The 18,929-nt window shown below is 40.1% G+C and overlaps 1 protein-coding gene across 2 annotated transcripts in view; it reads left to right on the top strand.

Annotated features, from left to right (window-relative positions):
- The first annotated feature begins 4,137 nt into the window (after positions 1-4,137).
- The window catches only part of Cxadr (CXADR cell adhesion molecule), a 58,340-nt gene continuing 43,548 nt past the window's right edge, over positions 4,138-18,929 (top strand). For both annotated transcript variants that reach the window (XM_074072871.1, XM_020151143.2), the window contains exon 1: positions 4,138-4,310. In XM_074072871.1, the coding sequence (XP_073928972.1) occupies positions 4,268-4,310 (43 nt within the window). In that variant the 5' untranslated portion in view covers positions 4,138-4,267. The remainder of the gene's footprint in view (positions 4,311-18,929) is intronic.

Here is an 18,929-nt window from a genome sequence, read left to right as displayed (position 1 = left end):
TAAATAGGGCTGGGGATATAGATCAGTGGTAGAGGGCTTGCTTAGGAAGCATGGATACCTGGGTTCAAATCCCAACAGTGCTATCACTAAAAATAAATTAAAAATAAAAAACTTGATGCTCCAGTCCTTTTCCACATATATTTCCAGAATACTGGTCACCCTGTATTATCTGAGTGCTGGAGATTAGTTTTTTCTTTTTGTAAATTTTTTTAAATTATATTTAATTTTTTGAATTAACATACATTAGTGATATGAGGGTATTCACTGTGATAATGCATACAATGTACTGTTGAGTCTGGAGACCTAAAGGACAGATGAGTGAATAAGTATCCCATCCCCCATGGAGAGCACTATGAGCCCTGCTCCCTGAGAAGGAGATACAGGGTGTCATAAATCTGCCACAGGGCTGATAAAAGAAGGCTCTCAAGGTTGCTTCCCCCCATAAGGGGCAAACAGACCAGCTCATCGAAGAGAGCCCATGCATATGAATACACAACCAATGGAAAAAGCCCACCTAACCCTTACCCTAACCCAGAATTAAAGCATCCATAAAAAGCCCCAGCCTTCACCTCAGCAGGGAGCCACCAGTTTCTGGGCTCTGCTGCACTGCTGTAGCTGCAGCCTTTTCTTTCTCTAATAAATCCCACTTTGTGTGCCAACCTTGCTGTCTCACAAGTCAATGTGCTGACTCACAAGCCAATTCTTTGGCCCACGCAGGCAAGAACTCTTTACACTGCCTCACAACAGTGCTTTGAGCAAGTTCACCCTGCAAGTTCACCCTCTGCATTCATCGCAGTGATTCCCTCCTGTACAATGAACATATCCTAATAAAAAATTAATGGGAAAACATTCTGAGCCACTAGCTAAGGCCGATTTATGAATATTATGTGCATGCATGAAACTAAAATTGTATGTCTTTATAAATTCACTGCTTAGGGGTTATAGGTAGTTTCTGAGTGACATTAATCTGTGAAACCATTGTTCTAGTAATGTAAATACAACATGCTAGTGAGAAAACTTGATTTCTTATTAAAAATAGCATTATCATCTTCCAGAAATTTTAGAAATCAGTAGTGTCATATGTGACAGAAAGTGTTTTCATATTCTAGGCTAGGAAAAGGTGGAAATCCTTTCATTCTTTAAGTATAAGTTAATCTTTGAATGAGTGTATAATTTTAATCACCTGTGGGTGTGTTGACAGATCCATTACTGCTGAGGAATTTGTGTAGGGATACATGCTTTATTTACCACAGGGTTATTTATGTCTGGTTCTAATTATTACCTTCCTGATGGAATAGGAATCACATTTCTGCTGGTTTAAAGGCTATACAAAATGATGTTTTACTAAGACAGGGCAATTCAGTTAGTGGTTGCACCATGGTTTGAATATACAAAACAATGAATAAATTGCATGCTATAGAATTAATGAAATTATCTCATTACAACTTCCAGGAGACACAATTTCCAAGCTGACAAGAGTCAGAAAACCTTTTAAAGATGTCATTATTAGGTTTCACCTACCTGCACAATTTTATTAGTCATAATAATTTCAAATTTTAGTCATAATCCACAGTGCAAAGATGAATTTATATAACTTTCTGAAGAACAAAAATAAGATAAACAGCTTTTTTCATAATTACTTATATCTTAGAATGATATGCCTCTAAAAATTCATAGTTAGCTGGGCACCGGTGGCTCACATCTGCAATCCTAGCTACTCAGGAAGGTGGCCAGTAAGAAGCCAGCCATAGGCAAATAGTTCATGAGACCTATCCAGAAAAAAACCCATCACAAAAAAGGGCTGGTGCAGTGGGTCAGGGTATAGGCCTTGAGTTCAAGCCACAATACTGAAAAAAAAAAAAAATCCTATTTAGTAATCTAAAGATGCAGAAGTATTAATTTTGTAAAATCCACTTTTTTGTGTGTGGCAAGACTAAGGCTTGAACTCAGGCTTTGCTCTTGCAAAGCTGGCACTCTACTACTTCAGACACCTCTCCCACTTTTTCTTTTTGTTTGTTTATATTTTGAGGCAGTATCTCATTACATAGTCCAGGCTGGCCTCAAACTTGAGCTCCTCCTGCCTCAACCTCCTGAGTGCTAGGATTACAGGCATGAGCAAACATGCTTGGCTTAAAATTTACATTTTAAAAGTATGGTTTACAATTTACCTTTTAAAAAGTACTTTCTCAAAAGATTTATCAAGGTGGAATGGTTTGCCATTGTATGAATATTTAAATAAATTTGAATATTTAAATAATTTTATAGCATGCTATAGAAAATAAACATTTAACAAATAGTTGAGAATCTACTATGTGCTCTGTAACAGAGATGAATTAGTGTGACTTTTCAGCTTTCTAGAAATATTCACAGCAAGAGGTGATTAATTGGTATGCAAATGCCTATCAGAGAAGGAGGCAAAATGTGATGATTATAAGAAAAAGTGCTACCAAATAGAGTAAAATGCAAATTCCTTTGGGTAATTTCTAAGATGTACTTTTATAAGTGGCTGAAATAATCCTGGAGGGTGGGTTTAATTTCTACTAGAGTAGATCCTAAGGATAACAACAATGTAACAAATATGAGCTACAATAAAGGAAAAGTTCTCCTGAGTCTGTGAAATGGATACAAACAACTTCAATACTTGTTCTTTTCTACTTAATTTCATAAAGTACAATGTGGTAAATGAAACTGTAAATTTCAGATACTCTATATGTGTAATTGTACAATAGAACTCCTGTTTCCTCAATTAATAGGAAATTGATAGCCGCTGTTTATGTCTCACATCTATACTTGGACTCCTTTTAGGTAAGACAGGATTCCACTCAAATCTAGTTAAATTAGTATTACTGGTGTGAGGCTCAGGCAGTGGTGCATATTTTTGAAAATTTCTCCACAGATTTTTAATGTGTAGCACATTAGCAACCAACTGGCCTGAATTGCTGTTGGACAATTTTGGTCTTGCTGATACTTAATTTCTTTGCCCTTTATCCTTTCTGGTTCAATAAATAGCAAGAATTTTCCAATATTATTTTTTATTAACTTTCACTTCCTGAGTACTTACTACATGACAGGCAAGGTGCCAGCCATTTTTAAAATGCATTATCTCATCTAATTTTTATTTCAACCTCGGGAGGTGACACTTCTAAATAACTTGCCCACATAGCAGCCAAGCTCTTACCCGAGGAGCCACATCGCTTCTTTTCTCTAATTCACTGATAGGGACTGTCGTGCAATCCAAAGTCTCTCTGCAGTTATAAATAAACGTTATCTGGGAAAAGTAACCAAGAACAGCAGCAAATGACACAAGAACGAGCATGGAGTACATTAGGAGGCGACACTGTAGGGTTGAAGAGACTTTGAAGATCCCTAAATCCTTGTGCCCCTCACTCCCCACCCTACCTAATTCCTTGAGCCACCCTCATTTAGCTTCGCTTTTAAAGCTCCCTGGTCCTTGTGGGCCAGTTTCAGGGAAAGAACAGCCTATAAAAGCAAGGAGGAAAAACAACCAAACGAGTATTTCTGAAATCGTGGCCAACGTTTATGGGTTCAGTCATTACTGGTGAGGGAGAAAAGCCTTCTCTCGCGCTTTTCACACCCACCCATCCGACTCAGTGTGCATTCAGCAGAACACCGGAGATTGTCCAGCTCGTTTTTCTGCTGCAAGTCGCCGAGGCTGGGACAAGTGCCCGGAGGCCTGCACCCTTAACTACCCCAAGGGGAAGGCGGAGTGGGAGCCGGCAGGTGGAATGCGTGAGCCTCCTCTGGGTCTAGGGACTGGAGCGCAGGCGTTGTCATTGCCGCACCCTAAGGGAGGGCGTGATTGCAGTTGTCTGGTGAAACCGGTTGGCCTGATCCCAGGGCACAAAATATCGATTTAATTGAAGGGATGAAGGCGGGCACACGGCTCAGGCTGAAGGGCGTGGGAGGTGCGACCCGCGCACTCGGTGCCTGGCGCTGCTGGCGCGGGAATGACCACAACTGGAGGATTCCCCGGACCGCCGCGCGCTGCGCCCGGCTGCCATGGCAACTCGGAGAGTTGCAGCCTCAGCTGGCACTAGTCACCGCGCCCCGGGACCATGCCGGAAGTGACGCGAGTTCACCTGCCGAGTTGGGGAGGGGGAGGGGCGGGGGAGGGGCGGGGACGCAGAGGTGCCGCCGCCGCTGCCACCGCCCGGAGACAGTCGGGAGTGTGCGAGGCTCGGGGAGACTGAGATCCTGAGCTAGAGCCGCCTTGTCTGCAGCCACCACCCACGGCCGAGCAGCCACCATGGAGCTTCTGCTGCGCTTCGCGTTGCTGTGCGGCGCCGCGGGTGAGTGGAATGGGGGGGCATTCGGTTCCTAGCACCCGGCTAGGCTTGGGGGGGCACTCGCAGCCCGCGGCCACCGGGAACAATGGGGCGTGGGGGAGGGGGCGGGCACGATTTGGGGGCTCTGCGGTAGTGGTGCCGGGTGGGCACAATTGCACCAGGGGGATTGCGCGGGGCCAGGCGCGCGAGCCACGAGGGTGGGGCAGCCCTGAAGGGAGCGCGCGGGAGGCGTGGGGTGTCCGGGGGGCGCGGTGGCCGCCGCGGTGGTCCTGGGCACCGCGTGCCGGGTGCGTCTCCTGCACCTCTTTCTCCGCGGCGGACTCTTCCTTCCCTGGGTATGGCTTGACTTCAGTGGCTCCTGCCTATTCCCGCGTATTGTGTCCTAGCCTCACCAAACTTCCAAGCCTTGGGCGGCGAGTTTTCAGGTGTCGAGTAGTCCAAGCAGGGAGACTGAATTACAAACGCCATTATTCAGAGGACACTGAGCCGTTCAGTGCCTCCGATCGCTCAGGCTACCTCTAGGAAAGAGGTGCTGAAACAGCACCAGCCTGGACGTTCTTGGTCTCCCCAAAGAGGCTAGCGCAAACCAGAGCTGCTACTAGACGGCAAATTATGAAGTAGACCGTGGGAAATCTAGTGCAAGAGAGAATTTACCAATCTAGGGTTTGAATTTGTAATGAGTTGGTTCATTTTTAAGATAATGAGGTTCAAGTAATGACTTGTACAGGGTAATCCCGGTAAAGGATTGCCAAGTACATTTTTCGGTAGAACCTTTTTCTGGGAGGGAATAGGAAGGCATTTAAAAAATGCGTGAATCGTTAGAAAGCACAAACATTCTGATATCCAGAAACTGGTCGTTTTCCATGTCAGTGTTTAGCTGACTGATCTCCTTTGTCGGACCAAGCACTTGCGGGATTTTATAATCAAATGAGTCATTTAAAAAAAAATCCATAGGTGGGACTCTGGGAGGCACACTTTGTGTAGCCTCCGGAAGGATTTTTTTGTATGTGTGCGAAGCGCTCTGAATGTGAAGCGCTCTGAGGCGGGATCGGGTGGCCCTGTCTGTTGGGATGGCTCTCTGCTTCCTGTTGAAATGTTAATTCCATTGTTGGATGCCACAGCTGCGAGCATTACTCATGGGATCAACATTCTATTAACAAGTCTAATCTTCGACCTGAGGCTGTAAAACTGCCTCCACCTTTTTTCATACATATTCATTTAGGTTTGGCTGAAATTTCGAAAGTAAATCTTCGGGAAAAAAATGAAGGATCTCAAAACCAGTTTACGTGGTACATTCCCATCTTTGTTTTGTCAAGACCTAAACTGAAGTTGAGTTGAGAACACCAGGTTGTGTTTCCTGGATAAAAATATTTATATCACATCTAACTCAGGAAGGTGGAAGAAATAAACTACATGTGGAGGATTGTGTGTGTGTGTGTGAGGGAATCTTCAGGTACTTGTATTTAATTTTTTTCTGGAATGTCTCACTTGGATAGGCATATTCTCAGTTAAGGTTATTTAAATACACATAGTCACCCTTCTTATAAAGTAAGTGTTAATTAGGGTGTAGTGGACAGATCATTAAAGGATGAATGTCTTCATCTAAACAAGACAACTGTTCCTCTCCCTCCCCCAAGTTTTCAGCTTAAGAAACAACTTACAATCTGTGTGATTGATGTACAGCTTTGATTATTCTTTAGGTATGGCTGACCAGTTTGGAAATGCATTGCTATGAATTCAAGTTCTGTGTTAATATGATTGACTGTTGGCAAAACAAAGTATGTATACAGCAGTGCAGTAATGGTAAATATTTCTTTAGATTTGTCTAATTAGGGTGTAAAGAATTTGGGGTTATACCTTGGTTGCTGACGGAACTCTGTCTGATGCGTTTTCATTGTTGCTGTTACTATTACTAATCGTAGCAGAAGTGGTAGAGAGGTAGTAGTAGTAAAATTAAACCTGTGACTGGACAGCTATTAGATTCCAGGCACTTTTCTATGGGCCTTATATACACTTTGGCAACTCTTGAAGGTATTGATTATTGTACAAGTAGAGAAACTGAGGGATGAAGTAGTTACATAACATAACTAGCCAAGGTCACAAATCGGTGTTTGTATCACTATGCTATTATGCCCCTGGAATGCCACTTTCCTCTTTGATGACCTCCCAATGACATCTTAATTTCTACCACTGGTGACTGTGGTGGTTTGATTGTGCTCCAAATATTGAGGCTTTCTGGTTAGTTTTTTTAATTTCATGATCTTAGTTGGACACTTTTGAGGCAGTAGGAAGGCTCCAGGATTGTCCAAGACTTAGAGTTGAAAACAGACCTGGCTCGTTCGCCTGCAACATCAGCATTACTTAAAGTTTTTTAAAGTAATGGGGTGCTGCTGGTTTTCACACTGCCAACATGAGTGAAACTAAAACGAAGCCCCATCTCCCAGCCACTTGTTAGCCATTTCATGGTGGCCAAGCCACTGTCTTCTGTGTGCCTGTTCCTTGATGTGCTGAGAAGGGAGATCCTGGGGAGGGGTTGGGAAGGTGTTCATTAAAGGATATAATATTTCAGCTCCATGGGATGAGTAAGTTCCAGAGATCTATTGTTAACATGCTGGCTGTAGTTAATCACAATGTATTTTTGAAAATCGCTGAGTAGATTTTAAGTGTCTCACCACAAGAAAATAAATATGAGATAATACATATGTTAATAGCTTGTTATAGTCATTCCACAATGCTTTATCTCTGCCCTTACTGTTTTTTTTTCTGAGTGTTTGTTTAGACAGGGTCTCACTATGTAGTCTAGACTGGCCTGGAACTTTGTGTGGTCCAGGCTGGCCTGGAACTTGGGATCCTCTTGCCTCTGCTTCTGGAGGGCTTGAGTTATAGACATGTACCACCATGCCTCTTATTTTTTACTTCCCTCATTTAGTTGCCAAAAATAAAGATAACCCATGTACCAAATAGTTTATCTCTTTGAAGCTCCTTGGCACTTAACGATTCTTCCCAACCACTTGGTCTACGTTCACTGCCTAAATAAGTCCCTTCAATGTCATCTTTTCCATGGTTTGGCCGATAGCCTTCTCAAAATCCACCTTCAACCTGAGTGACCTCATCTATCCAACACTGCAACCTCAAAGTAGTTAATAAATGAATACTATTTCCAGCTAGGCCCACTTTGGATATTTTCAACTGCCTAACAGTCAATTTCTGCTTGAATACCTCAGGTTCTCAAGTCCCTGAATGAACTCACCCATTAGCTAGTTGATCAAATCATTCAGTCATCCACGTATTTATGAGCTACTTTAAACCATGCCCTATGCTAGCCAAGGACATTGCAGGCTGCAAAGGGTGTGGTAGAACATTCTAAGTAGATGGTGTAGTTTTTGTCAAGACATGGAGATCTGAAGGGTGTGATATGTCTCGGGAGTTGAGAAGTTCAGTGCATATAAAGCAGCTCACAAACACTGTTCACACTTTTAATGTCCATCTGAATCATACTTATAAGGAGGCCTGGGGTGGGACCTGTGATTTTTTTTTTTTATGTTAGCAGATTCTACATGATGTCACCATTGACCACATTTAGTGTGGGCAAAGATCTAAAGGCAGTGCTGGGAGTTTGGTAGATAATGATAGGCTTGCCAAGTTGGGCCCTCTCACCCCATGACTTTAGGATGCTTGTGGACATGATAAACAAGTGAGGCTACACACGGAGATTTATTTTCTCTCTCTTTTCTTCGGGGGTGGGATGAGTGGTAGGTAGCTGCTTACAGGGGCTTGAACTCAGGAGTAGGCAGGTGCTCTAGCACTTGAGCCATGCCTCTAGTCCATTGTTGCTGTACTTATTATGCTGACCTGGCCCACCTACTATTTATGCCTCCCTCAGGGCTGGGATGACAGGAATGACATGCACGTACTTCCACTTCCATTTTCTGTTGGTTGAGATGGGGTTTTAGGCACCCTTTGCTGGAGTTGGCCCCAAACCATGATCTCTGCTTCCTGAGAAGCTAGGATTATAGGTGTGAGTCACTGTATCTGGCTGTGATTTAAGTTTCTTGAGTGGTAATAATGCAGTGGTTCTGGAGGCAGGTGGAACAGATCTAACACAGGAATCCATGTGGGATGATGGGACATGAGCAGCCCATATAGAAACACAGTGGAGCCACGTTGGACTCCCAGTTTGGTCTGGAAATCTATACTGAGGAAGCTACAGTGGATGTCTAGTTGCTTAATGAATGGCAAAAGTTGGAGAGGGAAGCAATAACATTTCTGGGTTGATAGTAAGGTGATGTCACTAACCTAAGGGGAGAATAAAGAAAAGCAAGCAGGTTTTAGGGAGAAGATGATGAACTTAAGTTTTGACAGGTAGTTTTTGAGGTGCCTTGCAAAGATGAGAGGTAAGAAAATATCCAGTAGGAAGATATAAGGACTGAATCTCAGGAGAGAGGCAAATATTCATGATTTAGAATTGAGAGTTCACTGGTGATAGATGTCAACTAGGAACAATAGAAGAGAAGGGGAAGGGGAAGTAGACAGAAGAAAAGGAACTTGGGAGCAAGAAGGAGTGATAAGGAATGTAGGAGAACTAGAGGGTGAGGGTGTAGAGACTGATGGAGAAATGAGGTCAGTCTTTCTATCAGCAGACCATTGCAACACCCAGGAAGTTCTTTGATTTCACAGGGAGGACAGTTTCTGTAGTGGAAGAGTAAAGTTGGATCTTAGATACGTTGAGTGGACATTAGGTTTGTAGAGAATGAGAGCTATACTTTGAACTTGCAGGTGGTTTGACATTAAGGCTTTGCCTATGTGGCCTTAATTCCAGATGACAGTAGCATACCCCAAGGGAGAAGGTAACTTTCTTCTCCCCAGGCCTAGAACCTTGTTTATGCCATCATCTTTCCTACAGCGCTATATTCCTCCTTCAGATTAGTTCCTGAACCCTTTAGTTGAGAAGGTGTATCACTCTGTGGTCTCCCCATCAATGTTAAAAAGTTTATTTATTCCTATTTATATCCCTTTTACTGTGTATTTATTCTTCAGCACTGTTCTGTTTCATCTTTTCCTATCTTAACCAAATTTCTTATCTTTCTTTTGGTTTTTTTTTGTGGTGGTACTGGGGTTTGAACTCAATTCTGGTTCTCATGCTTGGTAGGCAGGTGCTCTGTCATCTGAGCCACAACCTCAGCCCTTTTTGCTTTAGCTATTGTTCATATAGGGTCTTATGTTTTTTTGCCCAGACTGGCCTCAGACTACCATCCTCCATCTGCCTCTCCTGAAAGGTGAGATAACAGGCATGTACCATCACTCCCACCTTGTGCTTCTATGCTCTGCTTAGTATTTGAGATAGGGTCTCTCTAACATTTTAGAGCTAGCCTGAAACCCTTATTCTTCTACTTCTATCTCTGCCTCTCTTGCATGCCCAGCCTTACCCAGACTTCCTGAGGGAGTTGCTTGCATTTGCTGATTCCATTGGCTCTCTTCCTGTTCCTAATTCTTTCACCACCCCTGTTCTCCTGTGAAACTGCAGTTGCTACAGACTGCAGTTACCACTGTGGCTATGTCCAGTGGACACATCACATCTTATCTTTAGTCTCTTAAGCCTGAAGCACTAACAACTTTGTTGAACAGCCTTTCCTTTCTTGAGCTCTTCTTCATTTTTCTTGGTGTGCTCGATTTCCAGTTTGTACGTTACATGCTGAGGTACCTCAGTTTATGGTTTCAGTTACCATTTTTGTGCTTACAGCCTCTAGATTATTTCTAGTCTCTCTTCTAGCCATTACCCATGATAATCAAACCACCCACTTGACATCTCTGCTTAGACTTCCCATAGGCATCTTGAGCTGAATCTATTTATACACTGACATTAAATGGCTTTTTTTTTTGGTCACCAAAATGCCCAGGCAGAGCAATGAGTATTTGACTTGACTCATCCTATACTCTCACCTGCTCACAACTTCTGTGTAAGACACTTGTGTCCCTCCAGCCAGTACCAGTAATCCAGGTAATACCATCATCTCTTAAGCTTGTTGAAGTATCTTTACATCAGCCTTGTTTAAGTGAACTTTCCCCTGTGCTCCTGGCCCATCCCATTATTGCCACGTGTCCTAACACTTATCAGGCACACCTTTACCGAAACTGTTTTCCTTCATGCCAGGGACTGACATTTCATTCCCTACATATTACACAGTGTATGTTCATTGAATAAATGGGGAAAGGCATGTGAGACAAGAATCAGTCTGTGAAGCTTGTGAAGGACTGAAAGGAGAAAGAGCATCTAAAGGTCAAGTGTAGGTACACCCTAAAAGAGGTGTGCATGGCTGGGCATGTGTTTTGTGTGTGCCAGCTTTGCCCAGGGATTTAGGAATGGAGGGAGTCTGTCACCACTCAAGTCTTAAACAATAATGTCCTGTTTGCAGCCCGTTCCCTCTATTCCTTGTTTCCACATTTCCTTTGTCGTAAACAAGGCATTATCAAGTAAGAATCAGTACTTTATGTGATTCAATAATTGAGTTGGGGATTTTGAACTTGAGTTATTTTGGTGACCCACAAGTTGTGGATGTGAACATAAAGTAATTATTATAGTAACCCAGTAAGCAATTAAATATTACGTAACTAAAATGACCTTCAAACTTTATCTCACTGTCTTTCATCTAATTTATATTTTTCAAGAAAACAAACCTAAAAGTCTAGAATAATTATAATTATTAGATTGGATTTATTCATTGAGAGACAGGGACTCACCTTGTAGCCCAGGCTGACCTCGAACTCCTGATCATTCTGCCTCAGCCTTCTGAGTGCTGAGATTACAGACATGCACCACCACAACTGGTTCTGGATTTAGATTGTTTTCTAGAGACTGTAGTTCTAAATAGGAGAGTAAAAAGGAATAACCTTTTCAAGCTGTTTCATACCTACTTTATTTCTTCATTGGAGCTGATATTACAAATGGTGTGATGTGGGGAGTGTGGAAGGCCATGTTGGCATGATGAAGTGATCCCTTCAGAAAGCTGGGACCAGGCTGAGCATGGTGGTGCACATCTGTAATCCCAGGAGTTGGAGGCAGGATGGCCAATTCCCGTCCAGACTGGTCTACATAGTGTGACCTTGTCTCAAGCAAACAAATAAACAAAAACCAGAAAGTGAGTCCAATTTATGGTTTGATTTGGTGGTCTCTTGGGACTTTGTTCTTCCTACTTCTTTGTAATGATCATGTTTTCAATTCATTATTGACTCCATGTGAAAGAAAATGGGAGCAAAGTTAAAATGTTTTCTGCATTTAGTGGCAAAAGACATAGTTGCCATTTTGATGAGGTTGTTGTAATAACATTTTATCTCCTGTGCTTTCCCACTTTTCTTTTTTCTTTTCTATAGCCTTCCCTCACCTCATCGCTTCACCTATTCTGATTTAGAATAGGAGTTAACAAATCAGAGCTTAAACCTTAAAGGTCTCAACTTGAGTCAACAGTATTTGGAAATTATTTTAATAGGCATGGTCCTTGTAGAACAAAAGAGCATTTCCTGCTTTTGACAAAAGGGAAGGTAGAAAAAGAAGGTAGTCTATTTTAGGATTGGGAAGAGATCAGTAGTGTGGTTCAGCCTGTCTTTTGGTATTTGATGAAAAAAATGATGGACAGTAAAATAAACTAGTATGTATATATGTTGAGAAAATATAAATTTCTTTGGAAACTAATCATTTTCATCCTTTCAAATATATTTTACAAATTGGACTGGGAATGATTTCCATTTCATTTATGTCCAAGAAAAAAAATATGTTTAGATTTCAAGAAGAATTGACATAAATAGACGTGGCTGCTTTTTTGTACCTTCTTGTGATACAGGTGTTTTCTATGTGAGATTTGCAGGTTTATTCAAAGGAAGGATGGTTTGGTTGCAGAGGTGAAATTCCCTTAAGGGACATCTAGAAACGCTGTACCAAATTTGTTGAGCTGTTCTTTGTTAAGTCCTGAGAGTGACGATCACTGACCCTCTTTGGTCCTACCAATGAAGAGTGTTTTGAACTCTTGAATATGAGACAGATCCTTTGAAGATCTCTGTAATGGACTAGACAAAAACTTTTGACTTTGTTTTGTGCAATAAGACTTAAGAAGGCTCTTTAACCTATGGGTTTGTATAATTGAAATCTGATACTTACAGAATGAGCTGTTAAGTGAACATTAGTTTTTTCAAAAGCAACTTTGTCTATATCCCATTTGAGTCCATTCCCTTTGCACCTCTGGGTGAAGAAGGACACATCATATTCTCAATGGAATCAAGTTCTGAAGCCAAGACCCAAGTCCAATAAACTGTGGCATTAGTCTAAAGCAGCATTGTCCAATAGAGGTGTAAATTCAAGCCACAGATGCAATTTAATTTTTTTTAGAAAGTACATTGAAAGGTCAAAAGGAAAAGGAAATTAATTTGAATATATTTTGTTTAATCTAATGTATATAAAATACAATTATTTCCATATGTGGTCAAGTTACGAATATTGAGATATTGGTTTTTTTTTTTTCATATTAACGTCTTACTCAGCCATCCTTGTTTGATAGTTATGAGTGTTCACATTTTATATATAAGGCAGAAAAAATAAATATTCGCACAAAAAACCTATTTTTTAACTTGCTCAAGGGGGAAGTAAATGCGTTCATGGAGAGATGCAAAATAAGCAGGATAGAATAGCCCTTGGTAATGGTTGCTAAGGAGATTTGAATTCACTTCATGATATTTGAAAGGAATTCATACCAAGATTAAAGCTATCAATTTAGACAGGCTCACAACAAGGATGATTTTCTTATTGTAAGTAACCTTTTTCTTTATTGATTTCAGGGGTTTCCATAGGGGGCACAGTACTTACTTATTTTGCTATTATGTCTATTTTTAGGTTTCTTAGTTTCTTCGATCTCCTCTTTATGAGACACATTTCATTTGAGTATTTTTTTCCCCGAATAGTCCCTTTTCCAGTCTTAGGTTAATTAAAAAGGAAGAGAAGTGAGCTGAGGTTTTTATGAGCAAGGAGCAAAGGAAGATTTCTTAAAATGGTACATATTATTCTATGAAAGTGATGAAAATATTCACCATGGCAACCAGTCTGCTGTACCCATAGTGCAAAATACCCTATTTGCATTGTTTTACCACAGAATTCTGAAATTAGCTGCTGTGTATTACAGATCAACGGGAAGCTATTTAGATCAAAAAGGATTAAAATAATTTTGATAAGAATTAAAATTTGAATGCTTCCTTCTAAAGAGGGAGTCTATCCTTAGTCCTGGCTTCCATGTTATATATTAAATATTTCTGAGAAGCAACCTCAATCCCTGTGAAGTTTCAGGGCAAATAAACAATGTAATGTATACTAATTACAGTGCTGTAATCGGCTACAGGAGGTAGAAACGAGAAGACACCATTCCAGAATTCATGGCAAGCTGAAGTCCAGACAGAGGAGTCAGATACTTTTTCATCCTCTTTTATTCTAAGTTAATATATGACTCCTTAATCACAGAGGAAATGGAGGCTTGCAGGTACAAATTCCCTTAATTTCTTATACCCCTCTGTTTAAACGTAATCATAATTGTAACGATCCTTACATCCTTCCCTCCAGTCTTAAAGGTGTCTTTTCCCTTACTTACTAGGTTTTGTTCTTTGGCGTTTTGATCCTTCAGTCTCTGAGTGTCCTACTTTATGTAGTTTTAACCTTTCCTATTCTATTTGCTCTTTCCTTCTGACTTAAAAACATTTCTCAATGCAAAACAACTTTTTCCTGACCTCATATAGCAGTCTGCCATTTTCTTCCTCTCCTTTAAGGCCAAGTTCCTCAAAACAGTTAACTTCGATCTCTAGTTACCTCTCCCAAGCACTGTAGTCAGACATGTCCCATTCCAACACCACAAAGTCTTCACTAAATCGGAGTGGACCTGTGCCACCAATGATGTTCTCATTGCCAAACCTAGCAGATACATTTCAGTGTCATTTCTTTACATAATACAATTTGAGTTCCTTCTATGTGAAAGGCACACTAATTATTAAGAATCAAACATATTAAAAGACACCTCCCATAGCAGGAGGGATGGGCTTTGCATGTAACAGTGAATCACCTGCTAGGTACTATGTTTTGAAGAAAGAATACCAGTTTGTTTTGGAACTATCCTAAGAGCTTTATGTGCATTATTTTATTTAATCCCTACAATGAAGTAAGCATTATTATTATTAATCCTCATTTTAAAGATGAAAACATCTATTCATAAAAGGCTGCAAATTGCCTGTGGCCAAACATTTAGTAGGTTAAATATGAATTTGACCTCAGATTGGATGGTAGAGCCTAAGCTATCCATGGGTAGAACTACTTCCATAATTCAGGATGCTAATGTTGAGGAAATGTCTGCACTTGTTGGGAGGTGGATTCAGAACTGCTAATGCCATTGTGATGTGGAGGGGAGGGGAAGGGGTGTGATGATGTTAGGAAATGGCTTCTTGTTGGTTGATTGATGAACTAGATTAGAAATTATTTAGATCTGAAATAGATAATTTGCCTTTAATTTATGTTTGAGCTCTAGAGAAGCAACTTGTCCAAAATGATAGAGATTTTTTTTGGTTAGTGTGTGACAAATTTGACTGCAGATTCCTAGTCTGATATTTATTTCTGTTTAGAAAAAAAAATGTACCTGAGTCATGTACTACCTAAAACACTACTTAGAAATTTAGTGACAAGAGGAACAGCATATATTCCAAACCATCCTCGACATGGCGGTAGGACTGGGGTTTCTAATGGTGTCCTCGCTGTGTTTTATAGTAATTTCAGAAATGAAAGTTCTGCCTGGGGTTTTCACTGGTTCATTTCTAATGTACAGAATAGGTAGCTAAGGAATTGGTCAGCCTGGATTTGTACATTGTTCCATCAATAGCATAACTGTCTGTCAGTGTCTCTCTGTTTTGTAAATGGGAATAATATTAGTACCTGTCATGAGAATTGAAAGAGTTAATATGTATAAGATATTTTGAAAAGTGCTTGGCACCTGGTAATTATTCAATTGCTATAAATTCCTGTTTGTTGTTAAAATGATAGCTTCTATCCCAGCTTATTTCCTGGGTACTTGTTTTATGATTCTTATTGGGGGTGTGGTGCCAAGAATTGAAATTAAGAAAGTATATTAAAAGCAAATAAGTATCTTTATGCTGTTCCATATTATTTATTTATCTAGTGATATTAATTTTCTTAGCTAAAGCACTATTCTGTATATGGAAATCAAATAACTAAAACTTCTAGATAACAAAAAGCAGTCTCTATCTCCCTATAAGTGATTTCTTGTTTCCGTTAGTGACAATTGTAGTCATTAATTATATTAACCTATTTAATATCTTTCTATATTTTTATTTTATTTAAGAAAGGGTCTCCCTGTTCAGCTTAGGCTGGCCTGAAACTTGTTTTGTAGCCCAGGCTTGTCTCAAACTTGAGATCCTCCTGCCTTAGCCTCCCTAGTGCTGGTAATAAAGGCATGTGCCACATGCCTGGCCTTTTTTGTTGTTGTTTGTAGAAACAGGGAAACTCACTAGTTAAATGACTTTCAAATATTGCTAATCCTAAAGCAACTTCCTGGTGAGAAGAAAGTTAGCACAGGTTATTGAAAGGGGAAAGGAGATGATCCAAATAGCATAGCAGTTGCCCTTTTGAACAGGTTGGGATACTCCCAACCTGTGCAAACCCATTTTGTAACCCAGATATCAGCAGTATTTGTAATGAAACACACACAAAGTTATGCTTCTCCTAATCAATCCTTTAAACATAGAAGCTCCTGATTTGTCTAATTTACTTCTCAAAATCTCTTTGGTAGATCACTTTTTACTCTTACCCTTTTTATAATAAGTTTGATGACTTCTGTGGTCTGAACTCAGCAATATTATTGAATGTGTCCTCTCCATAAAATAGTAACCCTTATGACATCCCTTGACATTTATCAAAAAGCTTAATATTAAATAAATTCTTAATATGAATTGACATTAAAGTCTTCCTAACATCCCTTTCTGTAATACCAAACAGTACATGTAAGACTCTTGGAATGCAAATTTAAGTTCTTAATTTTATTTCTAAATTTTCCCCCTTTTGTCAATATTTTTGGAATGACTAGATATTTTGAGTGAGGAACTGTATATCAGTGTGTAATTTTTTTCCTTTTTACTTCATTTTTTTCCCCAGAGTAGTTGAAAAACAGCAAGGTAGTGTTTCTTCAACATAGTTGTGTTTTTAGAAAACTACACATAGTTTTCTTAACATTACATTTCTGTTATGTTCAAAATAACAATATGTAAAGTATATACACATTAGTTTCTTAGCAGATTTGTTAGTATTTCTTTTTCGATTGTTTTGAAATGGTCTCACAATCCTTCTGCCTCAGCCCCCTGAGTGCTGGGATCACAGGCTGCCACCATAGTCAAGATTGGCTAGTATTTCCTATCCTTAAAGTAACAAGTGTTCTGTCTGTGCTTCCTTAGCCCATGATGAGGTTGTGGAACTCCTTCTGAACCATTCTGCTTCAATGATTTCCATGCTTTCCTTCACCACCTTCCCATAGCCCCATGACCCCATCATCATTCCTCTTTCAGACAGCTCCTTCACTTTGCCTTCCCTCTGCTCTGAGTTCCTGCTCTACTTGTGGCTTAGCAGTTTTGTCCACCTGCTAGGTCTGTGAGCTGACTCAGTGTGACTTAGGACATACTGCAGATGATCAGACAAGCATTTGTGAAAGTGTAGGGACACGCAAACTACTCTTATAGTACAGGAATGGGGTGATACATAGGAGGAAGCAATTAATACTGCCTGTGGGGATCAGGAAAATTTCAGAGTAGGTTAAACAGGTAAGATGCATTTTGGAAAATGATTTAGAAGTACTGTTGATTTGAGAAGGTGGAGCAAGTTTAAAATGGACCTTTGGGACATGAAAGGGCACCATGTACCAACATGATGTGTTCTACAAATGTGGACTTAGTCGCTTTTGTCCCCTTATTGGATCCTCTGATTTGTTCCTTCTGAGATTGACCCCAAAACAGGACAATTTCACTGTCATGGTTCTATCTTTCATAGAGGAAGGATTTAATTTACTCATGCCTGTCTTTAGTTGCATTTCATCTTGTTAATTTTTTCTTTACTATTTTGAAATGTACTGTCTTTTATTTCTAGTGGAGCCTCTCTTTTTTCTTATATAAAGGTACCTGTGAGCTTTGCTTTCCTTTCTCCTCCCTCTACATATCTGAAGATTGTTATCCACTTACCTCTAGACATCCAAAAGGGCTTGGTTGCTGTTTTATTCTGTTGTGATAAGCATGTTCTAGCTTGCTTAGATCACAGGTTAGGTAGTTAGGTAGTCTTATAATTCATAGGCCCCCTCTGCACTCAGGTGAAAAGACCTCCCACCTAATTGCTGGAATTCTACACAACGTGATCTTTAAAATTCCTAAGCATAAACTGTCAATGGTTAGATTTCACTTTTGGTATCTTTCTGGGATAGGTAAATATAACAAAAAACATGTTTCTAGACATTCCTTTTGTTTTGATTCCTCCATGTTATAACAAAGAAGGTTAATCTATTCTGCAAATATTTGTTGACTTCTAGCTGAGTACTTGAAGTTTTGCTATGCCAAAGGAAACTGATGACCACAACAATCATGGTCTTTAGTTTCAAAGTCAAATGTTGAAATTGGTGTGGGGGGGGCGGGTAGAGGATGGGAAAGACACAGAGTAAAGCAATGAGATCAGTGCTTGTGAGGTGGTATTTTCTTTTTTAATCCCCTCTTCCTTCAGACCTGGAATGTGAGGTGGTATTTTCATTGGTTAGAAGAGTACATAGAAGACGTAGTTTAATCCATGTATGGGCACAAAGAATGTTTTCTGGAAGAGTGACTGAACTGAGAGAATTGTAGTAGGAGGTAGTCACAGATGGAGTGGAACAGAAAAGGAGGTATCTTAAAATGTGTGTGTTGAGTGTTCACTAGAGAGAGAGGATGTAGCATAGTATGGGAATGGGGAGTGAAAAGAAGCCAAAGATATATATATATATATATTACTCTGAAGTATGGAGAATAGGTTAGAGTGAGGAAAAGTGGGTGCAGAGAAGCCAGTTAGCAGGCTACATTCAGGCCATATGAGAACTAATAGTGGTCTGGATGTAGATAAAATGATTTGTTTAGAATATATTAAGAAATCAGAATTAAAAAGACATGGTATTTTTTTGAATGAGAAAAGGGGTGAACATTGATAACCCCCTTGCATTGATTCTGTTTCCATGTTGGTGCAAATGGATTGGTAACACAGCTTGCTCTTGTATTTGAAATTGATTGCCAAAGGTGATTTGTGGTAAGTCACTTCACTGGGATAGGGAATTCAGTTTGATGCTACTGCTTTCCCTTCCCCCTAGTCAAGTATGTGGGCTCAATTCTGAAATTTCCCCCATATTTTCTTGTACTATAAAGGGTCTTTAGCCCATCTTTAGCCATTGGGCTTTCTTCATCTTAGATTCATCTACAAAGGTATCACTTTAACCTAAGTTTTACACCTCTATCCTGAATGCTTTTGCCTCATTTTCTTTATACCGGTGCCTTTATTATCTTCTATTACACCATTCATCTCCTTCCTTGTTA

Source organism: Castor canadensis, chromosome 5, assembly GCF_047511655.1.
Source record: "Castor canadensis chromosome 5, mCasCan1.hap1v2, whole genome shotgun sequence".
Taxonomy (NCBI): Eukaryota; Metazoa; Chordata; class Mammalia; order Rodentia; family Castoridae; genus Castor; species Castor canadensis.
Note: the sequence above shows the minus strand (reverse complement) of the source record. Positions and strands in the feature narration are given on the sequence as shown.